Consider the following 26,483-nt stretch of genomic DNA (forward strand, 5'->3'; position numbering starts at 1 on the left):
ATTAGATGAAGTCAAACTTGAAGGAGAAACAATGATTAAGGTTGCAAAGAGAAAGTAAGAATGTATCAAACCAAAATTACTTGAACAAAAATGAACATATCTTAGAAGCTTAAATGCATTAGCAAGAATAGCCATGTTAAGAGCTACCATTATGCCACATAAGAAAGCTCCAAAGTTAACATTCTCATTTTATTCATGAATAACTTTTAAGGAATATATAGTAGTTTATTGATTTTCCTAATGAACTATATATGCCTTGCTCAATGGCATCTTGTGGATCTGTTTAGGATGAAACTAAAAAATCTTCATCGTGTGGTGAGGAGAGTGCTATAGATGGCTTGGAAAAGGCCTCCTGTGATGTAGAGGGGACCATAATAAAATCTAAGTGAGGAGATTGCCGTATATGACTTGGAAAAGGCCTTATATGATGTAGAGGGAACCCTGCGATAAAATCCACGCAAGGAGACTATGAGAGAGAGAGAGAGAGAGAGAGAGAGAGAGAGAGAGAGAGAGAGAGAGAGAGAGAGAGAGAGAGAGAGAGAGAGAGAGAGAGAGAGAGAGAGAGAGAGAGAGCGCTCTTGAGCTTGAGCTTGCAACATAGCAATGTTGGTGGTGTTAGAGATAGAGAGAGAGCTCTTGAGCTTGAGCTTGCAACATAGCAATGCTGGTGGTGTTAGGGTGTCTATCAAACATTGCTATGTTGCAAGCTTAAGCTCAAGAGCTCTCTCTCTCTCTCTCTCTCTCTCTCTCTCTCTCTCTCTCTCACATATTTCAAGACTGAGGAGCACCCTTATTTTACAATTAGATGAAGTCAAACTTGAAGGAACAATGATTAAGGTTGCAAAGAGAAAGTAAGAATGTATCAAACCAAAATTACTTGAACAAAAATGAACATATCTTAGAAGCTTAAATGCATTAGCAAGAATAGCCATGTTAAGAGCTACCATTATGCCACATAAGAAAGCTCCAAAGTTAACATTCTCATTTTATTCATGAATAACTTTTAAGGAATATATAGTAGTTTATTGATTTTCCTAATGAACTATATATGCCTTGCTCAATGGCATCTTGTGGATCTGTTTAGGATGAAACTAAAAAATCTTCATCGTGTGGTGAGGAGAGTGCTATAGATGGCTTGGAAAAGGCCTCCTGTGATGTAGAGGGGACCATAATAAAATCTAAGTGAGGAGATTGCCGTATATGACTTGGAAAAGGCCTTATATGATGTAGAGGGAACCCTGCGATAAAATCCACGCAAGGAGACTATGAGAGAGAGAGAGAGAGAGAGAGAGAGAGAGAGAGAGAGAGAGAGAGAGAGAGAGAGAGAGAGAGAGAGAGAGAGAGAGAGAGAGAGAGAGAGAGAGAGAGAGAGAGAGAGAGAGAGAGAGAGAGAGAGAGAGAGAGAGAGAGAGAGAGAGAGAGAGAGAGAGAGTGTGTGTGTGTGTGTGTGTGTGTGTGTGTGTGTGTGTGTGTGTGGCATGCAAGTCATGGCTCAAGCATTTGTAGTTGTTGAGGTCACAGAGAGAGTGAGGTTTGGTCATGTCCCAAGCTATTGCTACACGTTAGCTTAGTCGATATAGGCCGTCCATCTCTCTCTCTCTCTCTCTCTCTCTCTCTCTCCCCCCTTCCCTCCCTCCTTGATGCATGAAGTTATCATTAAAGGCCATCCTAGCTGTGCCTTTCTTTTGGATTTCTTCTAAGTCTCGAATGCTCCCCACTAATAACACTACCATGAGCATCCATCACACACACACACACACACACACACACAGATTTTTGAATGCAAGGTGTCAAAAGAGAATATATAAATTGAGAGAAAGAAAAGCAGTTTGGGAGCATTGTATGCCTGCCATGTAGGCTCGATATTAGCTTAGGTAGATTCATCAATTATAAGTGTAATAGAAGAATAGATGCCTAGCTTCAAATTAGGCGGTTACAAGCTCAGAGCACATGCAAGACTAGTTCTTTACATTGTTGTCTTAATTGCTTTTGGTTTACAAGTAGTGACTCTTAGGTCCATTTGGTTTTGTAGGAATGTGTGTATGCTTCATAGAATGTCTAATATGGGACACACCGAGGATGCCATTGATAAACCCAAGAATCATGTACTGTAGCTTTGAAGGGTTCCAAGAAGCACTTTGCTCCCTATCTACAAGATGATGTGTTCGAAGATAAAAGTCCTTGTCGACCTCGGACCTAACGAGTGGGGTCAAAGCCATGATGCAAACATTTTCGCTGTAATGACTTTACCTTCAGAGTATGATACGATGATTCATACAGTATCCGCATTTTACACCTGAATCAACCACTCACTATAAAAGACCTGAAACTGTTTGTCTTAGGATTTCGCTTCCTTGTCCCTGCTTTAGTACTAAGCCTCTCGTCATTCGTCTGACGAATCCTTGATCTTCTTCGTCGTCCTCCATTGCCAGACTGATGCGATGTCGCCTCCTTCATTGTTTTCATGGCGCGTCGTCGGCCTGCTCGTCTCCTTCTCTGCCGTTCTCGCGAGTGCCCTGCGTGTCCCGTTGCCACACTTCAGCGACAGATTCCCTCAGGGCCAGGCAGAGCGCTTCATCAAAGCCCTAAATCTGGTGCCCGGGGCTGCAGAAGATAGCCGTGCCACGCACCAAGGCCCCAGGCTTGTCGAGTTCCCTATTGACATGCACGTTCAAGGTGATTCGGGTTCCATAAGTCGTAACGAGTTAGGCCAACATGCAGGATACTTTCAGTTGAAGGGTACTCATGCAGCCAGGTGATATTTCCTGTCCGAGGGTTTAGTGTTCTGTGATATGAGAATCCGATCCCATTGAGAGAGTATACCCTCAGACAGTCCTGTCTATCAGAATTGACGGGGGAATGTTACAAGTCCCTCTATTTAAACATTACTTTTTGGTGGATTTGGTCGAGTTATGCACTGGTGCAATCCAATATTCACGAAAAACACTTTTGGTAGCAGATAGAAAAGCCTTCAACTCAAAATTTTTAGAAAATTTTCGAATTATTCTATCTGTATCTGTCATACTTGTAAGTAAATTTTGCAAAGTTCAGGGTTCAAAACTCTCTTCTTAAGAATTAAAGGTTTTTTGTGAAATTTATGCAATTTATTTTACGCTAAACCTCTCTTTTTCGTGAACACTTGTGCAATCATTCCATGCTGGAGAACCATTTAATGTGTATCAAGTTTAATGAATCAAGTGGAACTTGACATTTGCGGTTGATTGTACTGAACCTTACGATCTTTGCCTCCTCAAATTCTGCACCTAAACGTAAGTGTGTAGGATATTTGCCAACCATGAGTATCATCCAATGGGACTGTCTTGTTCCTTGGAGTTCCCTTGATTTTTTACCATATTGCCCATCAGTGTCATTGCTCCATTTGGCACATGATTGAATTGCGCTTGTTCATTTCTTAGGTTGTTTATACAACTGCTTTTTTTTTGTGGCTTGCTTATGAACTCTATTGAAAGTTTGCCTGAATTGTTGCAGGATGTTCTATATGTACTTTGAATCACGCGGCAAAAAGGCTGAAGATCCAGTGGTGCTGTGGATGTCTGGCGGGCCTGGTTGTAGCAGTGAGCTGGCACTTTTTTATGAGAATGGGCCTTTTCAGATCACCGATAATCTTACACTTATCTGGAATAAGTATGGGTGGGATCAGGTGGGCCTAGTATTGTAAGAAAACGAACTTCTGCTTAATTCAAGCTTGATTACGTTTTTACTTATATTCTACTTGTAAATCTGTCAGGTGTCAAACATAATATTTGTTGACCAGCCAATTGGGACTGGTTTTAGTTACAGCAGTGATATTCGAGACATTCGGCATGATGAGAATGGCGTCAGCGAAGATATGTACAGTTTTTTGCAGGTGTCTAGTCAAATTGACCAACCCCTATTTTGAAAGTCTGTTGATACTCTCATGGAAGTGGAGTTGGCTAGTGAAGTTGATAATATTAGTTCACATTTGCTTGATTCTGGCAGGCCTTCTATGAAGCACATCCTGAGCTTTTAGGAAATGAGTTCTATGTTACCGGAGAATCATATGCTGGACACTACGTTCCTGCTGTTACTAGTCGCATTCACATGGGCAACAAAGCGAAAGAGGGTTTACCAATCAACTTGAAGGTAAATAGAATGAAATTAGATAGGATAGTTTCGACACAATAAAGAATCTTGAAATCTTAATTTGGGGGTCTCATTAGTTTGTCATATGCCTGTGAAACTAAGTGTATATGTTCTAAATATACTCATTGGTGACTAGCTGTATTTCTTCAAATTTTCCAGGGATTTGCTATTGGCAATGGCCTCACAGATCCAGAGATACAGTACAAAGCATATGCAGATTATGCTTTTGAGATGGGCCTTATTGGTGATAAGGATCACACCAGATTGAGCAAGCTGTATCCTGCATGTGACATGTCAATCAAGCTCTGTGGTAAGCTAGTATTTACAGCTACTTAAGCTTGCATTATGTGTTTATGCATGCAGGGGCATGTACCTGGTTAAAATCTTAGTGCTGCCTCTTAATCTGTTATTCATGTATTGCAGGGACAAGTGGTACAGTCACATGTGTAGCTTCATATTTGGTCTGCAATTCGATATTCAACTCTATCATGTCCATTATTGGGAGTGTAAATGTAAGCAGCTCTACAAAGTCTCTTTTTGCATGTTTGAATGGTCATCAAATATGACAAAATAGATAGTGATAATGGAAGAACACACAGGTGAAGAGTAACTCAGAGATAGTGAACACTGAAGAATGGATAAATGCTCATTTCAGTATATACACTATGTAGAATGAATACAAAACCTAAACTCCTGTGTCTCTGTAAGGACTGGGGCAGAGAGATGAGCTGGAGGGTGTATCATACTTTGAACAAATCCCAAAATGCAGCAGGCCAGCTCTATATATGATCAGCAGCTGCAAACACAGATTTGAGAGTTTGGATCAGGCTCAAACAGGCAGGGGCAGCTTAGAGATAGTGGGCAACAGGCTAAGATTGAAGAAGATGATGTAGGCAACAGCTGGGACTGCAAACCACAGCCTTTTGCTGCTCTTGATAAGGCTGGGGACTCCTGCAATCTGCACGAACGGGCTAAGAAAGGGCTATCTGCAGCAAACACAGCCATCCGGAGGCCCAATGGATGATGGTGACTGCTAGAAATCTGTGTGGACAGGCTGTAGAGGACTCACCAGCAGTAGACGCAGCAATCTGAGTTGAGTAGACTGATCGCTAGGAGCTGGACACAAGCTGACAGCGCCATGAATTGAGTTGTCCGCCAATGGAGGGCTGTAGACAGCAATAAGAAGAAGGCGCCAGCTGATGGACAGACTGCAAAATAGGATAGGCTGAGTGCAAGGGCAGCCTTCTATTTATAGATGTGTGGATCCTTCCAAATTATGGTTTGGCTTATGGGACATAGACACTCTAGGAAAGTTTGGTAATTTAATGTTAAGTTTGGTAATAACATGTTTTTGGGCTGTTTTAAAGAGCTAATAAGTCTGTAATGCATTTTTTAGCTCAACATTGCGTCTAGTGGGAAATGCATGTAACCAAATGGGAGCTTTAGTTTAGTTAAAGGGTATGACAAGTAAAGGGATCCCTAGCTTTTTGTGGGAGACAAAAAGAAAGAAGGGAGAGAAGGATGTTTCTAATGCACTAAGTGCAAGATTTGATTAATGGGGTTGTCAATTGAGGCAAAAAGGCAAGACGATGAGGCAAATAGTGCAGTTTGAGATCCATGGTAGAGGCCTCCTTATGGTTTAGCTTGGGAACTTGAATGGGTAGTAGTAATATGAAGCAAATGTTGAGGGTATCTCTTCCATGGATAGACATCCACAAGAAGGGGAGAACCAATGCAGTGGCAATTATACCAAGATGGAATGATTATTGCTGGCAGATTCCATAAAGTGCCTTTTTTAGACGGGGACTTTAGGAGCTCTGACATGTCTGTCATGTGCTTTGATAGAGGAGGCAACTCTATTCAGAGTATGCATTTCTTTTCTTAGTCATTTCAGTTTGTATTTCTTAGCATCTATCAGCCCGTGCAGCCCTTACTGGATGTGATTTGCCTTGTTCGCCTCTACTAGCATTTATTGCCCGTCACATCAGTATTCTGGCCTCATTAGGTGCTGGTCAGCCAGATTTGGCTGGAAAATTGCCACATTTAGTGGCTCAGCTGGCTGGTCAGCCAGTTTAGGGGCATTTCATCTATTTATAGCTGGTGGACACTTCGGGCAAATCATTTTTCTTCCTCTTCTGTAGGTGCATACTTGAAGTTTCGCATTCTTCTCCATCATTGGGAGGGGGTGCTGGCTGCCCACTCTCTCATCGTCATTGTTTTTGGTGCTGTCATCATTTTCCAGCCTGACCTGGTGCCCTCACTGATGCGTAGGGCTTTGTGCAGGGACTGATCAGTCCATCATTGTATTCAATATTCTTTCTAGATTCATTGCAAATTTCTCTTTCATTCCTACTGTCTTCTTTGTTCTCCTTTTCTCTCCATATTCACATTCCTCTTTCGTTGTGTACTCTCAACTGGAATCATTGCATAAGCGAGGACACATAGGTTCTTTTCAAAGAAGACCACCCTACTGCTAAACACACAAATTTACAGCTCGTTGTTTGGTGTAGAAAACACAGCCGTTTTGTGTTCATAGGTGCTTTCGACAAAGCCGAGATATTTACAATAATTTTCTTGAAGGTGTTGTTGAGAAACCACTTTTTAGTTCACACACTTCATTTAGGGTCTCATACTAATAGTTCCAAAAAGAGATGGTGTCCACATTTTTGCCACTTTTTTAGTGGGTGCCCACATAGTGGTGTGCCACCCTAGATAGCTTATGCTTATAAATAGGCAGTCACTTCATTCATTATTGACTTCTACCACCCCACCACTATTCAATCATTCTTCACCCCTCTCTCTCCGTCATCAGACCCTTCCCTTCTCTCACCAGCCCCTTCCACTGCTCACACACCCTTTCAGGAGGCATTTCATGTGAGTGTGGGAAAGAACGCGAGAATAACAATACTTTGAACTTAACTGACTTGATCAATTATCACCATGAAAATTAGGAGAGAGAGAGAGAGAGAGAGAGAGAGAGAGAGAGAGAGAGAGAGAGAGAGGAGTCAACACCATGTTGAGAGGGGAACCAACCCCTCTCCCTTTTTAAGAATTTATTGAAACAAAACCACAGGTGTTAAGTGCTTAAATCATATACAAAAGTGTTGATTTGTTACAATTCTGAAAACTAGAGTTTTAAAACTCTAATTTTTGCAAACTTTGGACAACAAGTTGATTCTCTTCTTTAGTGCTTGAATTAGATCAAGCTAAGTAGAAAGTGTTTCATGGATGAGAGAGAGAGGAGAGTATAAAGCATGCGGTTGAAATTTCAGCATGAGAGTTTGTTTCAAATGAAGAGAGAGACCTCCAATATATAGGCGTGGGGCTTGGGTGCTCAAAAGTGGAAAGTAAAAGCTACAAATGACAAGTGCTTGTTGAAAATGACAAGTATAGGGACACTTGTCTTTTCAAAATGACACATGTCTTTTTCTACATGTCACATGTCACTTTTCTAGAGAGAGAAGCTTCCAAATGTTCTACTCTAAAAATCCCTCAAATGGTTAAGAATTTGAGGTAACTGTTGAAGATAAAATTGTTCCTTGTGAAATTCTCGAGCCTTTGATACGAATAGAATTTCTATTTGAGCAACTTTCAAAAATAGTAATCTCCTAAATTTTAAGGGTTGCCAAATTTAGCTTTTGAAGAGCTTCATTATATAGGTTTACTGGTTCATGGTTTGTTTCTTCGATCATGAGCATCTGGTTTCACTTTCTGAGACCACTCATTATATAGGCTTTTAGTCAATGTGACTATCTAATGTAAAAGTCTTAGTTATCTGAGCTTTTTGGTCAATTTGACCTCTATACTAAAACTTTTAATTTCTCTTAGGCATCTCGTCAGTGATGACCTAAGTATAATTATAGGGCGTTCTGGCTATTGGTCACCCTTAAATACAAAGATGAACATTTAAGCATATCTTGAAATACTTAAATAATACAAATCGTCTTTGAAAGTACATGAGCATCAAATTGATTTGGAATCATTGAGCCAATATGTCTTGGTAATAATTGATATACAAAAGGTTTGTTACATTGCGGTTCGTAGCTTGTTGTTGCCTTCACCCTTTCTCTTTTGCTTCAAGCGCCCTATACTATCATCAGGTCTTGCGTTTGGACCATCTTCTATCTAGCGTCACCATCATCTGCTTGGCGTCAGTACCCTTATTCTTCAGGCTCCACCTTCCTTGCGTTTTTTAGTCTGGAGGCCTTCTCCTTGCCTAGCGTCATTATCTCCAGCTTGGCATTAGCATCCTAGCCTCTGGTGACAATCTCCATCATTGAGTGTCAGTGATTTCATCACTCATTTATCACAAGGGCTGTTGGGACTTGCGTTTTTGCAGCTTGGATTTTTCTCCATCACTTGGCGTCATTTGTCTATCATAGGGGATGCTGGGACCTGCGTTTTTGTAGTGTGGCTTCTCCTTCATCACTTGGCGTCACTCATATGTCACAAAGGCTATTGGGACTTGCGTTTTTGTAGCCCGACTCATCCTTCATTATCTGGCGTCAGCATTTGGGCTGCTCTCTCTGCATTTGACAACTCCGATATTCTAGGATTTGCGTTTTGCTGCCTAAGTCATTCTCGGGCATTAGAGGACAGCGGTTTACTCCCTTGGCAGCTGGTGATCATCTTCCATATCTCTGATAGCATCAGAGAATTGTGGTTTACTCCAATGACAATCGTCCTTTTACCTTCCAATGATTACTTTGATAGCCCGCTGCCTAGAGGACTGCGTTTCGCTCCCTTCATTGTGCAGAGTTTCCACAGGTGTTGTCGCTTGATTCAGTCAGGACAATGCAATTATCTTCTAAGCTTTGGCTCCACTATATCGATTATTCTTCTCATAGCACGAGTTAGTGCATCATCATTGTGTTCTTGCGTTTTTGAGTTTCTCTTCTCTCTCAGTGTTTGCCATACACACTCTATTACCTCCTGCAAACCCTACTGTCTCTCTCCACCGTCACTTATTTTGACATGGTATTAGAGCATACCCGTTATTTTTGACATGATATCATAGCATACCTGTCATTTTTGACAAGTTTAGTTGATTATTCTCTCTTTGGGCTCTTTTACAGCCATACCAAGTAGGTTTAGTGTGTTTGTTAGCTTTAGAGATATAGAATATCACCAATTCCAAGGCTTTGATGACTCACATGAGATGCCTATTCATACTCCCTTTGATAGGTGGTGTGATCATCGTGAAGTCCAGGGGATCATAATGGATGACCTTCCATATGCACCTGTGTCTGTTGACCTTCCATGTGCACGTGTCTGTTGACCTTCCATATGCACATCTATATGTACATGTGTCTGTTGACCTTCCATGTGCACCTCCACTCGTTGGGTAGAGAATATTCCAAGGAATATTTCCTTTACCGTTGGCTAGGGCCCCTGATAACTCCCTTACCCTGCAACTCGATGCAATGTGCCTCGAGTTGCTACCAGCTTAACTACTCCGTCTAACCCAAAGATTAGACCCACAACGGTCACCTTTTTGCCATCCGGTCACATAGACCTCATCTGACATACAAGTCAAGACTCAATCAATATATGGGCTTACATATGGCTTCTCCTTATAATGGGGGCCTTACAACTTTGAGCATCATGGATCATTGGTGGCACCTTATGAGGGTGGGGCATTGAGCATATGTAACATCTCTCCTCAATGGCCCACCCGCAGGTGAACTATCTCCTTGGCCTAATGCTAAGTCTCTGAAGATAAATTTGAAGTGGATCCTTCGTAAGTGCTTTGGTGAAGATATCCACTTCATTCTCCTCTGTTGGACAGTAGACCAGTTTTACTATTCCATCCTCGATCAAGTCACGCACATAGTGATATTGGATCTCTATATGTTTGGTGCGCGTATGAAACACTGGATTTTTGGCAATGGTGATGCAACTGTGAATGTCACATCTCAGCACAGTTAGTTCTTTATCCTGCACTTCCATATGCCATAGTGCCTTCTCAACCATATTGCTTCACATGCAGCAAAACAAGCTGCCTTATACTCTTCTCAACCATATTGCTTCACATGCAGCAAAACAAGCTGCCTTATACTCTACTTTGGTAGAAGACAATGCCACTGTTTGGCTGCTTCTTACTAATCTAAGAGAAAATTCCTGAACCCAAAGAGACCTGAAATTGACTTCCTGGAATCACTTTCTCCTGCCCAATTTGAGTCACAGTTCCCCACAAGAGAAGTTCCGGAACTATATGTGATACCATAGTCAAGAGTTTCCTTCAAGTATCTGAGCACTCGCATCCCAGCTTTCCAATGACTCTCATGAGGTTTGTTTGAGAATCTACTCAAAACACCAACAAAAATGATATATGGTCTGGTGTTATACAAGTAGATTAGACTGTTGAGACCAACCTCCTATATCTCCCAATGTTTGCTAGTGCTAATGTATCCTCAATGGATAACTTTGCATTCACCTCCATAGGTGTAGTTATCTCCTTGAACTCGGGCATGCCAAATGCCTTGAGGATCTCCCATGCATCCTCCTTCTGAGAGACGAAGATCTTTCCTGGCTCTCACCAAACTTCAATTCCCAAATAATAGTGCAACAAGCCCAAGTCTGTCATTTCAAACTCGGAACTCAAAGCCTCTCGAGTTTGGTTGATCATATCTTCATAGTCACCTGTAATAAGAAGGTCGTCCACATATAGGACAATCACTATAGACTTTTCACTATCCCTGTAAACATACAAGTTAGCATTTGAGGCACATCTTTTGAAGTTTAAGTTTAAAAAGAACTTATCTATCCGTTGGTACCATGCTTTGGGGGCTTGTTTTAGCCCATACAATGCATTCTTCAGCTTACACACTTTGTTCTCAGAATGGGGTCCTCAAACCTTGGTGGCTGAGCCACGTTTTCAGCACATATAATGCCTTTTTCAGCTTATACACTTTGTTCTTAGAATGGGGGGTCTCAAACCCTGGTGGCCGAGCCACGTACATCTCCTCCTTGATGTGACCATTTAAGAATGTTGACTTAACATCCATTTGGTAAACTAGCTACTGCAAGTACTGTGCGAATAGTGGTCATTCTTGCAGTTGGGGCAAATGACTCTTGAAAATCAAACCCTTCAACCTGTGAAAATCCCTGTGCAACGAGTTTGGCTTTGTACTTTTCTAAGGTACCATCAGCCTTGTACTTTACCATTCGAGATCCACTTGGTGCCAATAACTAGCTCCCAAGTATCATTCTTCATTATGCTGTTATACTCGGCTTGCATAGCTGCCTTCCATGTTGGATTTGCAAGTGCTTCTTCTAAGTCAGTTGGCCCCTTTACTTCTCTCATAATCTCAACCATCAAGGCCATATTGACTATGCGAGCAAAAGCCCTCCTTTGCTCCTCTATTCTCTGAGACCTCCTTGGTCCGTCTACCTTATCCTCAACAGATGTAGGCATAGGATTATTGTGGTCATAGAGTTGCTTCACCCAACGTGGCAATGGCTTTTTCGGTGGGGTGATGTCAGGTTGGTGAACGTTTTCCTCATCATTTGAAGATGACGCTTTCTCCTCCTCAAGGATAGGGACAGCTCTCGGGATAGGTTCATAGTGGACTACTTCTTCGCTTGATGATAAAGTGGAAGAACTCGCCTTCTCTTCCTCCACTGTATGCGGCTGCTCCTTGAACACCACATCACAGCTCGCGATGATCTTCTTTGCCTCTTGGTCATATAATTTGTAAGCCTTTTGCTCATCACTATAATCCAAGAAGATACATTTTCTGTTTTTTGGTTTTAACTTGTTTCTCTTCTTATCTGAAATATGTGCATAATAGTTGGATCCAAAAGTTCTGAAATGTGAGACAGATGGTTTCTTACCAGTGTAAGTCTCACAAGGTGTTTTTTCCCTTGAGAGTCTCTGTGTAACTCTGATTTAGAATGTAGGCTATAGTATTAATAGCTTCAGCCCAAAAATGTTTAGGTATTGCCTTTTAGTATGCATCTTGCCATCTGCACAGTGGTGCGATTCTTGCGTTCCACAACACCGTTCTGCTGAGGTGTGTGAGGCGTCGTCAATTGACTCTTGATCCTTTGCTCTTGCAAAAGTCTTCAAACTCCTATGAGTTGAACTCACCACCACATCTATTCTAAGTTTCTTCACACTTTTCCTTGTTTCATTCTCAACAAGTTTTAGCCATTCTTTAAACTTATCGAAAGCTTGAGCCTTATCACAAAGGAAGTACACCCACATCTTCCTACTGTAGTCGTCGACAATCAACATAAAGTACGAAGATCTCCCTAAGGCTTGTGTAGGCATCTTACCGCACAAGTCAGCGTGCACCAACTCTAGAGGAGCTTGTGCTCTATTCTTGCTTTCCTGTGGAAATGCCTTTCTTTGTTGCTTGCCCATCATACAAGCTTCACATGGTTCCTTCAATTTAGTCGCTGCAGGTAGGTGAGCAACCATACCTTGCTTGTGCATCTCCTTCAACACTGCAAATCCGATGTGTCCAAACCTTTCATGCCAAAGCTTACTTGTGTCCTCTCTAGCGGTGGTTGTAAGAGCACTTAGCTCATACAGGTTGTTCCTTCTTTCTCCTTTGCCAACAACTTTGCCAACACTGTCGAGAATTTCTGCACCTATCTTCTTGAACCTCACTTCATGACCAAGATCAGTTATGGCAGCAATTGATAAAGGATTTTTCCTAATTTCGGGAACATAGGACACATTTGAAAGCTTTTTGACTTCACCGTTTGTAACAACAAAAGAAATAGTATCTGTGCTTGGGTAGGGTATTTTGCATTATTTCCAACCGTCACAGTGATGGATTCTTGTAGAGGTTGCATAGAACTGTATAGACTTTTCTTGTTGGTCATTTGACGTGGGGGGCTCCACTATCCAACACCCATGAGTCAATGGTAGATTCTTCTTGTGCTGAGGAGCACACTTCCTCAATGGTCGCCATGAATAACTCCAACTTTGCTTTAGCCGTATTAGTTGTCTCTTTTCCTTTACTTTAAAGGGTACCATTTTTTTCATCTACCTTCTTGACACGACAATTTACGATTGCATATCCTTTCTTCTTGCAATAGAAGCACTCTCCTTGAAACTTCTTCTTACCGCCCTTCTTTTTGTCACCATCATTTTTGGTGGAGGAACCACCTTTGCCTTTTGCATTGGTAGAGAATGCAACATCTCCATTATTGCTTTCTTCTCGGGCTTTCAGCCTCAACTTCTTCTCCATCAATAATGCACAAAACTCCTCAAAGATCAAAGCTTAAGGTCTCACCTGAGTATTAAGGTCCATAAAACTTTTGTGGACAAATTTGAAGACACCTTCAAACTAGCTTCTCGCTAAAATTTTGTATCCCAACACCAGCCATTTAGTCGCGTAGATTCTTAATCTGAGTGATGAATGCTTCAGCCGTCTCTCCTTCATCAAACTTCTCCGCTGCTAGTTGGTTCTCCAAGTTTTGAATCCTTGTTTGGTTTCATATTTCATACTGACTCCTTAGTACATTTCAAGCTTTTGATGCTTTGGTTGTATGATGAATCAAAGTTAGAACATTGTCAGAACGGCTTGTAATTAAGGCACACATTGCATCTGCATTCCTTCGTTTCCAAGCTCGTAGAAGATCTACATTTAGAGAAATCATCACACTAGAATTTGATGGGTCGGGGGTAGGCTGTGGTTCTACGTTAGTCCTCAGCACAATCTCCAAAAGCTCATAAGAATCTGTTGGGATATAAAGGCCCGGTGACCTCCGCGTATATAGTATACGCACATTGTACATGTGAACGCACCCTTTACGTGCTCTAAGTATAAATACATTTTATTCTTTGTGTACCAACACATTTATTGGTACACTCTTATCGTCTCGGACTTTCACTCTGCTCACACTCTCTCCAGCCATCACACTCATATGCTCTTGCTCGATCTCAAACTCTCTTAGTTGTCCTTCCAGTCCAACAACTAGAATCAGAGCCAAGACTTTGCACGCTTCCAAGATTGAGGCTGCGGTTGCTGGGCTTGCGGCAGCAGGCGTGTAGCAGCAGTCAGCAGGCGACTGTAGCAGGGAACCGACAGACCAGCGTGATGAAGTGCAGGCGATAGCTGTGCAGTGCAACGATTGACCAACATTTTATTCTTTGTGTACCAACACATTTGTTGGTACACTCTTATCGTCTCGGACTTTCACTCTGCTCATACTCTCTCCAGCCATCACACATATGCTCTTGCTCGATCTCAAACTCTCTCAGCTGTCCTTCCAGTCCAACAACTAGTATCAGAGACAAGACTCTGCACGCTTCCAAGATTGAGGCGGCGGCTGTTGGGCTTGCGGCAGTAGGCGTGTAGCAGCAGTTAGTAGGCGACTGTAGCAGGGAACCAACAGATTAGCGTGATGAAGTGCAGGCGACAGCTGTGCAATGCAACGATTGATTGGTGGACGGAACCAACGTTTCGTAAATCCCAAACTTTAAAAAAAAAATCTTTTCTTGAATCCCTCCTCCTTGGCGGGAGTTCACACACCTGAGGCACAGTGTCAAAATCTGGCCACAGAATTTGGGGCTTTTCCCAGATTTGGCATCATTTATGTCTGTCAGTGCCTGGTTAATTTTTGCATCTTTTGCCTGTGCAGTGGCTGGTTAATGTATAAACAACAAAGATTTATTTTTGGTTGAGGAAGAATAGCAGGGTATTTTGCTGGTTCAGCTTGTGCTTCCGCAGATTAGTGCATTTACTCTTGTGTTCGTGATAAAATGGTTGCAACTTCTTCCAGTTCAGACATCAAGAGTTTGATGGAGATCAAACGGTTTGATGGTCATGGCTTTGACCTTTGGAAAGACCGTATGCAGGGCATTTTGTTCCTGAAGGATTGCGAGGATGCTTTGCAGGAAGATAAACCTGCACTAATGTCTGATGCAGATTGGGCCAGGGTGAATAAAAAGGCTGTGGCTTACATAAAGATGGGTGTCACTGATGACATTCTGACAGACATTAAGGGTTTAGACACAGGTTATGCAATATGGGAGAAGTTGAAGATTACTTATGAGATCACCACACCTGTTAATCATGTGCATTTAATGTGCAAGTTGGTGAATATGCGACTGGATGAGTCAAAGCTTGTAGCTGAGCACTTGAGTGCATTTACAGGGATTCTAAATCAGCTCAAAGATGCAAACTTGGACTTTGATGATAAGTTGAGGGCGATCTTTTTGATCATCACATTGCCGGACTTGTGGAAAACCTCGGTGGTTTCACTCAGCAATAACCCCAATCTCTCATATGATGGGGTGAGGGGTTCTATCTTGAATGAAGAAATTAGACGTATGTCTAGTGGAGAAGGCAGCAACTCAGCTTATAATGTAAGAGGCAGGGCTGAAAAGAAAAATGCATATGCATGGTAGAGAAACATTAGCAAGAGCAAAGGAAAGGATAAGAGTGACATTACTTGCTATCATTGTGGTCGGAAGGGTCACAAGAAACCTGATTGCAGGTACTACAAGAAGGAACAAGAGAGAAGGAAGAATGCAGGAGATAAAAAGAAGAAGGAAGAAAAGATAGATGCATGAGACATCCAAAGGCAAAGAAAAGGCTAATGTGGCCTTTAGTGTGGTCATAGAGGAGCTTTCAGATACAGAGGTTGATATATTATGTGCAGTTGATTATGATGCCCTTGTATGTCACATGTAGGATATGCAGATTACCAAGGCTGATGTGATTGATGCACTCTTGTCAGTTGATGATGGTGTCACTCTGACTTGGATTGTAGACTCTGGTGCCTCTTTCCATGTAACTCCTTGCTTGGAGTGTTTTCCTATGTTTAATGCAGGTAGTTATGGAAAGGTGTACCTTGGAAATAACCATGCTTGCAGCATTGATGGGATTGGCACCGTACACTTGTCTTTAGACAATGGTCAAGAGCTTGTGTTGAAAGATGTCAGATATGTGCCTGGCATTAAAAAGAGTTTACTATCTGTTGGTTAGCTTGACTTGCATGGCTACACCACACGTTTTGGTGGTGGTTTGTGGAAAGTAAAAAAGGGTTCGATGCTGATTGCAAAAGGAACCAAGAAGGGCACATTGTATTGTTCGCATTGTAAAGCCTTGAATGGCAAGTTTCTTGCAGTTGCTGAAATTTACAGCCACTTGGAGTTATGGCATAAGAGATTAGGCCATATGAGCCAAAAAGGACTTGATGTTCTTACCTCTCTGAAGAGGGTTGATGGAAAAGGATCTAAATTTGATTTTTGTAATGAATGTGAGTTTGGAAAGCAAATAAAAAATTCCTTTTACTCTGGTGTCTCTCGTAAGTCCAATGTCTTGGACTTAGTGCATTCTGATGTATGTAGTATGCTCGTGAAATCATTGGGTGGTGCTGCATGTTTTGTCTCCTTTATTGATGATTGTTCCAAGAAGATTTGGGTGTACTTGCTGAAAAAGAAGTATTTGCTGTTTTTAAAACTTTTCATGCATTTGTGACCACTTAGATAGATAGAAAGCTGAAATGCTTGAGAACTGATAATGGGGGTGAGTTCACATCGATTGAATTCAAGTCATTTTGTGACTTACATGGTATTAAGAGGGAGCTTACAGCCCCTTACAATCCTTCTTCAAATGGGGTGGCTGAAAGATATAACAGGATTTTATATGAAAGAGTGCGGTGCATGCTGTCCACTGCTAATCTCCCTCGTGCATTTTGGGGAGACGCACTCAAAATCGCAGTTCACATTTGCAACCGCTCTCCAAATAGGTCCTTAAATAATGGTATCCTTGAGGAGGTTTGGTTTGGCAAATCGGCCTCATATGACCATTTATGTATATTTGGCTGTGATGCTTTTGTACATGTTAGGGATGAATGTTAGGAATGAGCTGAGGAACAAACTTGACCCAAAATCCACCAAAGGCATTTTCATGGGCTATGGTGATGAGGGTGAATTTGGCTACAGAGTGTGGTTACCTCAGCCCAAGAAAATTATTCGCAGTTGTAATGTTGTGTTTAATGAAGCAAAATTGCTGAAAGGCTCTTTAGCCTCTAATGAAGATCTGAAAAAGGTGAAATTTCAGAGCTTGCAGCCACCCATAACTTCAGAAAATGAGCCTCAAGGTGTGTACCACATGCTGAAACTGATGATCAACCGGTTACTTTTGAGCCAGACGATGATGGACACAACAAATAGAAGCACAAGGAGGTCATGTACAGCAAGATAGGCTTGTTGATTATGAAAATGTAGGTGCTGGAAATGAAAATGAAGGTGTTGTACAGCATGAACAGCATGCTGAAAATGGTTTACAGCAACAAATGAATGCTGAAAATAATATACCTCCTGATGTAGACCCAATTCCTGAAAATGTTGATCATTGGGTACGCAGGTCTACATGCGTAAGAAGGCAACCACATAGGTTTGACCCCTCCTTGCATTATGTGATGCTTACAGATGAGGGTGAGCCTCTTACATACAAAGAGGCCAAGTCATGCGAGTTCAGCAGTAAGTGGGAGCTAGCTATGCAGAAAGAGATTAAATCTCTATATACAAATGATACTTGGGATCTTGTGTCATTACCAAGGGGAAGGAAGCCACTTCCAAACAAATGGGTGTACAAAGTCAAGACAGTTGGTGGGAAACCCAAGTTCAAGGCAAGGCTAGTTGCCAAAGGTTATGCACGAAAGGAAGGGATTGACTTCCAAGAGGTCGTCTCACCTGTTGTGAAGATGACCACTTTATGTGTGCTTTTTGCTCTTACTGCTGTTTTGGATTTAGAGTTGTATCAAATGGATGTAAAAACAGCTTTCTTGCATGGTGACATTGATGAGGAAATCTACATGAAACAGCCCGAGGGCTTTGTAGTTCCTGGAAAAGAGCAGATGGTGTGTAAGCTAAAACGCAGCCTATATGGGCTGAAGCAAGCACCACGGCAGTGGTACAATTTTGATACTTTTATGCTATCTCATGAGTTTACACGTAGCCATGTAGATCATTGCTTGTACATGAAAAAGGATATAGATGGCAGCCCCATAATACTTGTTTTGTATGTGGATGATATGTTACTAGCTGGGAAAAGAAAGACTAGCTTGGATGCTCTCAAAAATCAGCTGAAATCAGCTTTCTCCATGAAAGATTTGGGGAATGCAGAGCATATTTTGGGCATGAGGATTCGTAGAGATAGTATGTAGAAATTGCTGTTTTTATCTCAAGAAAAGTACATTGGAAAGGTACTGGACAGATTTAACATGGCTGAAGCTAAGCCTTTTGGGGTACCCTTACCTCCTTATCTCAAGCTTAGCAAAGCCAACATCTCGAAAGATGACGTGGAAGCAAATGCTATGAAGGGAGTTCCTTATGCATCAGCTTGTGGCTCTCTTATGTATGCCATGGTTGCTACTCGTCCAGACATTGCTCATGCAGTGGGAGTTGTTAGCAGGTTTATGTCAAATCCTGGCAAAGCACATTGGGAGACTGTCAAGTGTATTTTTCGATACCTTAAGGGTACACAAAGAAAAAGTATTTGCTATGGGCAAGGTGCACTTAGTTTGCAGGGTTATTGTGATGCAGACATGGCATGTGACTTGGACACTCGTAGGTCCACCAGCAGGTATGTCTTTACAGTTGCTGGTGGGGCTGTTTCTTGGTGTTTCAGGTTGCAAAACATTGTTGCACTGAGTACCATTGAAGGTGAATACATATCAGCTACTGAAGTTTCTAAGGAAGCTATATGGTTGAGCAGACTTGCAGATGATCTCGGCATGTCTATAGGTATTGCAGTTTTGGGATGTGATAGCCAGAGTATTGTGTATCTGGCTAAGAATGCCATGTATCATTCAGGCACAAAGCATATAGATGTGCGATATCACTTTATCAAATAGATCCGAGAAATGGTCAAATCACATTGACCAAGATTAAAACACAAGATATCCGTGCAGATGTTCTCACTAAAAGTCTAAGCAGAGCTCAACACGAGCATTGCATTCGACTAGTGGGAGTTGGTTAGCTAGAGGTTTATATCAGATCTTTAAGTGGGAGGTTGTTGGGATATAAAGGCCCGGTGACCTCCGTGTATATAGTACACCCACACTGTACATGTGAACGCACCCTTTACGTGCCCTAAGTATAAATACATTTTATTCTGTATACCAACACATTTGTTGGTACACTCTTATCGTCTCAGAGTGAATACACTCTTATCGTCTCGGACTTTCACTCTGCTCACACTCTTTCCAGCTGTCACACTTATACGCTTCTGCTGGATCTCAAACTCTCTCAGCTGTGTCCTTCCAGTCCAAGAGAATCAAGGATAGTTGTAATTTTGAACTTCCACAAGGTGTAGTTTGTACCATCTAACTTACCTTCGCTGAAGGTTGGTGGATGAATCCTTAGTGTTTGAATAGCTGGTACAATAGCACCACCTCTTGTACCGCTTCTTGATGCGCCAGAACCGCTTCCAAAAGACAAGATCATTCCTCTTTGCTGTTGAAGGCTTTGCCTCTTGCGCACTCTTCGATCCCTAGAGCCACTTGGGCTTTGATACCATGCAAAAATTACATGGCGTAGCGAACAAAATCTAAGAAAGAGATAGAGAGTACACAACAAATAAGAGGAGAATAAGAAAATTCTTTAGCTTCAAACAACTGATACAAAGGTGGCTTTGTCCACCCATGCGCTTTCACTGTGAAGCTTAGATGGCGATCTAGACAGAAGATAGGTGAAGAGCTTGAGGCTAGCTGGAACAACTCTGACTGGGTGAAAGATAGATGACTGATGGCTGTGAAGGGTTTTAGCTTTTATAGCTTGTGAAGCGAGTCATGATGGATGACCTTCCATACGCGCTTGTGTTTGTTGACGTTCCATGTGCATGTGTCTGTTGACCTTCCATATGCATGTGTTTGTTGACCTTCCATGTGCCCATGTGTCTGTTGACCTTCTATATGCACGTGTCTGTTGACCTTCCATGTGCACCTCCACTAGTGGGCTAGGGAATATTTCCTTTACCGTTGGCTAGGGCCTTTGATAACTCCTTACCCCGCAACTCGATGCAATGTGCCTCGAGTTGCTACCAACTTAACTACTCCGTCTAACCCAAAGATTAGACCCATAGCGGTCACCTTTTCGCCATCTGGTCACATAGACCTCATTTGACATACAAGTCAAGACTCAACCAATATCCGGACTCACGTATGGCTTCTCATAATCGGGGCCTTACACCTTTGAGCACCATGGATCATTGGTGGCACCTTATGAAGGTGGGGCATTGAGCATATCTAATAGTCTTCACGGTCTGTAGCCTGAAAATTGGGAGCACAACTGACAGAGAATGTAAAGACCGTGGCCAATAAATAGACCAGCAAGAAAATGGCCAGAAATACTAGGTAGATTGCATTAAATGCTGCCAATTGAGCAGGAAAGCTGTCCAACTAGTTGTGTGACCTGCCATGTCAGTTGCTACGTTGACCCCTGCTGTGCTGCCATGCGGAATGCCTGTCGAGGGAGATGTCAAGCTCTAACACTCCCTCTCAGATTTTTGGTCATGGTAGAAGGCTAAGGGATTTGGAATGTTGTTGAAGTAAAGCCTAAGGAAGTGCCTTTGTAAACAAGTTTGCAAGATTGTCCTGTGTCTTGTAATAGATTAGGGAAATTTTAGCAACAAGGTGGGCCTTGTGCTTGTGCAATGTACCATCATTGCGGTACTTGGTCTTGAAGACCCATTTGACTCCAATGATCTTTTTATGGGGAGGCTTCGGCACAAGATACAAAGTGCTATTCCTCTCAATCGACTCCAACTCTTGCCCTATTGCTTTCTGCCAATGATCATGTTGTAAAGCCTTCTTCACGGAGGTGGGCTCCCGATCTTGCATGACATGATTAATCAAACAATAATTAGTGTAAACAAGCTTGGTGTGGTGTGCTTGTTTTCTTCAAGAATGCTGCAGGCTATTCTGCAGGCTGCCACTCCTCAAGGACCCTCTCAATTCTTGTATCACGAAGAGTGTCACAAGCCCAACAAGGAGGAGGCCGACCTTGCCTCGTCACTCTCCTGCTGCTAAAGTTTCTAGAAGGTCCATTGATGGCTAGAGAGCAATCGGTGAATCGGGTGGTCGAGAACTAAGCTCCTCATCCAAAGAAGAGTCCTCAAGAGGCACAAACTCCAGAGAAATAATTGCGCTGGCACCTAGCTATCACCCAGATCTCCAAGAACAAGGTGTTCCTCACTTCTCTCTGAGATTGGAACTTCCACGAACCTAACATCACGGCTCGTGTAGACATCTCGCCTAACAGGGTCATACAATTGGTAGTCTGAGATTGCGAGCTATAGCCCATAAACACTTGTTTTTTGGAAGCCGCTTCAAATTTGTCATGTTGTGTCTTTGGGATGTGAACATAGGCATCACACCCAAAAACCTTGAAATAAGAAATGTCTAGCTTCAACCCAAAGTACTCCTCATAAGGGGTCATACCAACAATAGCGGAAGTAGGGGATCGATTAAGGATGTGAATTGCAGTAGCCACAGCCTCAATCCATAGACATTGAGGTGTTTGATGATGCTCCATTATGGTACGAGCCATCTTGATCACAATGCGATTTTTCCGCTCCAATATACCATTCTCCTGAGGGGTGTTTGTATTGGCAAACTCTTGATAAATACCACGATCTGCACAAAATGAGCAAGCTCATTAGAAACAAATTCTTCACCCTTATTTGATTGTAAGGACTTCAACTTTTGGCCTGATCAATTCTCCTCAAAGAGCAACCAATCAAAGTTGGAGGAAGCCTCCAACTTCAGCTTCAATAAATAAGTCCGTATCATCCTGCTGTAATCATCCACAATTAGTATGAAATATAAGCTCCTGCGAAGGGACTCCGTCCTCATGTGTCCACAGAGATCTGTAGAAACAAGCTTCAAGGGTGTTGAAGATCGCCTCGAAGCTGTGCTAGGAACAACATCATGAGTCTGCTTTCCACGGATGTAGGATACACAAGGTTGCTGGCTTACCACAATATTCGACAAACCTTGAACAAGCTGTCCCTTTGATGCCTTCCGATGGTAATCATAGTTGAGGTGGCCAAATTGAGCATGCCAAAGCTCAGACTGAGTTTGGGAGATAAGAAGAAGACAAGTCAAGGCAGAAGAAGACCGCAACTTATAGATTCCATTCTCCTTATAACTTGAAGAAAGGACTTGTCTCGATTCACAATTAAGAATTCAAAAAGAATCCACATTAAATTCAACCAAAAGATCTAGGGTACAAATCTTGGGCACTGAAAGTAGATAGTAATCCAAGGTTGGCACATAAAGCACCTTAGATGTATGGGCACCACCTCGCCTATCTGGAATAAGATGCATGTCACCCCGTCCCTGAATAGGAATAGATGAACTATCACCAATGAGAATCTGGCCCTTCGAAGGCCGCAAATGAGCAACACTTGTTGAAGGAGTCATGTGCCGTGAGACACCATTGCCAACAATCCACTTGCGAGCGTATGGCGACGTCAACGCAGCATCAGAAGCCGTCAGGGTTGAATCCTTAAGCACCTCCAAGTGGAGGAAAGTAGTTGATGAGGGAGCAACCACCACTCTAGAATCCTTTGAAGATTTCTCATTTTTCTCCTTGTTCTTCTTCTCCTTGTCAGGGCAATTCTTCTAGTGACCTGCCTTACCACAGATGCGACAAGTGGACTCCTTTTCTTTGTCCTTCTTGGATTTGTCCTCCTTTTTCTTTTGGTTCTTCCCCTTCTTCAGAGAGGATTGAACAACCAAAGCCTCAGATTTAGAAGCATTGGTCCCTCTCAACTGTTCCTCTTGGTCCAAGACCATAGGAACCAACTCTTCCCATTGTAGAGTCCGAGACCGACTTGAAGCAATCAAGGCAGAATAAAAACCACTAAAACGGTTCGATAACTGTGAAAGAAGAGTTATCACCATGTCTTTAGAAGGGATCACCTTCCTTGCGTTTTGTACTTGCATCTGAAGCTACCTTAGCTTGTTAATATGCTTCCGCATGGAAGATGACTTGTTGATACTCGTGGGTCTCCTTTGCACTTCCAAAGAAACTCGTTTCATGACGGTCATACGATTGTACATCTAATCAAGATCCAACCATATCTTTTGGGCCATCTTCAAATGCTCAATATGAGACATAATAGTTGTAGTGCATGAGAGAAATAAAAATAAGCAAATGTGAGCATTGAGTTTATCCCAATGTGCGTGAGCCTTTGCCAACTCCACCTTATCACTGGAAGAGAGTCTGGACTTGTCTTGTGAAGAAGGACGATGAATAGTCTCCATAATAAGCTCAGCCAAATCATAGGACTCCAAAATGGCAAGCATCATGATTGGCCAGATGTGGTAATTCTCGCCATTGAGCTTTTGATCTGATGGAAGAGTTCAGTAACACATGCACCTTCTAGTCCATGATCGCCTAAAACTTTGTCTCGGCTTCAAAACATATCTTCACCTACAATGCTTGCACAAAACACAAAAAGCAGCCCCCTTTGATTGTGAGAAAGGGTTCTTAGTTGCTTGTCCTGCTCCTTCTTCACCTGCCGCCGGAAGTAATGAAAAGGTAAAATTTGCACTTGAAGGCCCAAAATGCAGCCTCCTTCCTCTTCTCTAACAGCAAAAACCAGCAACAACTTCAACAAATCTTCTCCTTTCTCGTATGCCCACACTCGCCTTAGCCTTGTTTTGATGCGCAGACCTCATGCTCTCCCTTGAACGCTGAAAATGCAACCTTGTGTCGTGCTGAAATCTCCTCTTCACGTAGGTCGATCCTAGGTCTGTTCTTCAATGCTCTCATAGCATGTTAGAGTGAAGTAGTGTGGAAGCGAATGACCAAGACAAAGGGTGAACACAGAGAAAGAAAGAAAGAAAGTTATATTAACGTCTACAAAAGGCCAAGTTGGCCTATGAGACGAAAAGGTTACATACAAAATGTTTGGGAAGTTTTCCAAGTCCCAGTAAAGCTACTATCTAGTGTTATGGTGAACTAGGCGAGTAGGTACAAAATGGTATACAGGCTTGATACAATCTAGATCCACTTCAAGTGCAGTGTAGAACTACGTATGGAGCGTGGTCATCTTAAGATGTCCTGCTTGGGCTTGTCTAGCATGGAGAGGCTGAAGCAACAGGGATGGCTCCCCGGTGGCGTTGTAGTATCCATTGTATCTGTAGGTGATGTCTCCTGTGGGGAGCGTGGGCATGCTGGGTGTGGGTGTCGAGCTTTGCCTCTCTCTATAGCTCTATTCAAGGTGATTCCTCGGGGTGGGGCCATTGGTCCGTTGGCTGCAGTCCTCGTTGTAGAGGGGGTGGTTGAGGGTCTGTAGAATTCTTGAAGGGTGCGTTGCTGTGTGTTCTTGGTTGAGAGAGAGAGAGAGAGAGAGAGAGAGAGAGAGAGAGAGAGAGAGAGTGAAACAGAAAGAATCTGTAAAGAGTCCGTTCCAATATCGGCTCTAAGGGAAACACTTCAAGGTAAAGTGCATCATTGAGAATAATCTACTAGGTCACACTCTTCCATCTAGTTGCATTCTTTCATAGTTGAAACAATGGAAACTTTACCAATAAGTAGATGGAAGCTTTACCTCTAGCTTTACTTGCTTCAAAATCTCCACTAGGTTCTAGGCCTTTTTCCCTCTTGAGCATTGTGATGCTTTAAACTTTCACATTGCTGCAATTCCAACTTAACTAATATGTAACATTGTGTCCAGTTGACTAGCCCCTCATGTGTACCTTACATGGGGTTATGCATATTACCAGCCATACTCGGATACATTGGGGCTTGAACATGCTGTGGTTTCCCTTGGTTGGATGACATAAAATCCTCATACATCTTTACAAGTTATAACTCTTGGGCATTTTTTGTATTAGAGGCAACCAAATGCTCACCTCCTTAAAGAAGATAGTGATGTCTCAGCAACGGACCATGAAACTGGCCTTCTCAAATACAAAGGGAAGTAAGTAACTGTTAACCTGCAAGCAGTTACTTAAATCACAAATCAGCAAATAAATTACACTTAGATGGGAGTTGGATTGCTTTTTCTTGGAAACAAATAAATAGATGGGCCTCAAAGCTTGTTGCTTGTTGTTTTATTTCATTAAGATTACTAGAGTGATTTTGACTAGGTATAAAGAGGAAATGCTGGCAATGCATGTGAAACAGCCATGACTATTACCTTGACAGCTACGATGGTTGAGAAAGCTGCTGCCCTGCTACTAGATGCTGCTGCTCTCTTCCCAAACTACCACGATCCTTTCAAAGCTGGCATAATTGGCTGAAGAGATGCCATGATAAAATTTTTCTCACATCCCCAACCTTTCTCCACGTTTTTCTTCCTCAAACATCTAGGAGTTAATCTCAATAGTGAGCTTAGAGAAACACATTGTGGTGACACATTCAAAACCCTATTCTCAAAAACACAGAATGTAGGAACACTAAAACATAATAACTCAAACAGTAGCGCAATAAAAGCAAACCCTACTCGCAAAATGCAAAATGCAAAAAACACACACACATAGAGAAGAGAGAGAACTTTGAAGTGAATGAATGAATGCTATAAATGAAGGAAAGAATGTACAAGATGCTCAAGAGTAGGGCAATCCAACAGTCGATGGCTCTTGTGGAAGTGGGCTCAGGGAGGTATCAACGTGTGTTGCCCACTAGAGATGGATCTTGAGTGTAGTAACCACTGAGAGGCTGATGAAAAAAGTGCTGAAAACACAAAAACAACCTATTGTAAATGCAAAGGCAAATCAAGCCGATGTTGGAAATGGAAAGGCAGCAGGTTGGAAACTAGAATGCAATAGTCCTTGGGGCTGGAACCGGTAAATGCAACAGTGTAACTACCCGAAGATGATGGCAGTTGATTATCGGCGATAGTGGGATGTTGGGTGACAGTTGTAGACCTTGTGGTAGCAATCGCTTTTTTTTTGGGGGGGGGAGGGGAGTAGTGGACAGCTAGTAGAAAAGGGTGATGGCTGAAATCATGCAATGCAAAGGAGAAGGTACAAGAGGGGGGGAGAGCAATATTGAAGACAAACACCGAAATGTGTAGAATACCATGAAAGGGTGGAAACCCCATAGTGATAGGGTACGGCCATCTTGAGCCCCTGGAACGCGGGAATGTTGACCGAAATAGACATGCTGAAATGGGACGGGGTACATTTCGTGTCTTATCCCCAACAACGGTCCTTGTGTCTTGGCCATCCCCTAACTCATCTCATGTTTTTTTATTTGGGGGGGGGGGGGTGTTGGAGCTCAGCTGAGAGTGACAGGAGTTCGAGAGGAGTGAGCATGAGAGTGTGACGACTGAAGAGAGAGAGCGTAGAGTGAAAGTACTATTCGATATAAGTGTATCAATCATTGTGTTGGTACACAAAGAATAAAATGTATTTATACTTGGGGCATG

At 42.4% G+C, this 26,483-nt stretch overlaps 1 protein-coding gene across 1 annotated transcript in view; it reads left to right on the forward strand.

Moving 5' to 3' along the window:
• The first annotated feature begins 2,326 nt into the window (after positions 1–2,326).
• Positions 2,327–26,483, forward strand: part of LOC148030775 (serine carboxypeptidase-like) — a 34,227-nt gene continuing 10,070 nt past the window's right edge. Inside the window, exons 1-6 of the mRNA XM_087684285.1 lie at positions 2,327–2,755; positions 3,490–3,661; positions 3,749–3,868; positions 3,982–4,125; positions 4,285–4,435; positions 4,549–4,637. Of these exons, the coding sequence (XP_087540411.1) occupies positions 2,442–2,755; positions 3,490–3,661; positions 3,749–3,868; positions 3,982–4,125; positions 4,285–4,435; positions 4,549–4,637 (990 nt within the window). The 5' untranslated portion in view covers positions 2,327–2,441. The remainder of the gene's footprint in view (positions 2,756–3,489; positions 3,662–3,748; positions 3,869–3,981; positions 4,126–4,284; positions 4,436–4,548; positions 4,638–26,483) is intronic.

The sequence above is a fragment of the Lygodium microphyllum genome, chromosome 9, assembly GCF_053477565.2.
Source record: "Lygodium microphyllum isolate KBCC chromosome 9, Lygodium_microphyllum_v1.1.10, whole genome shotgun sequence".
Lineage (NCBI taxonomy): Eukaryota > Viridiplantae > Streptophyta > Polypodiopsida > Schizaeales > Lygodiaceae > Lygodium > Lygodium microphyllum.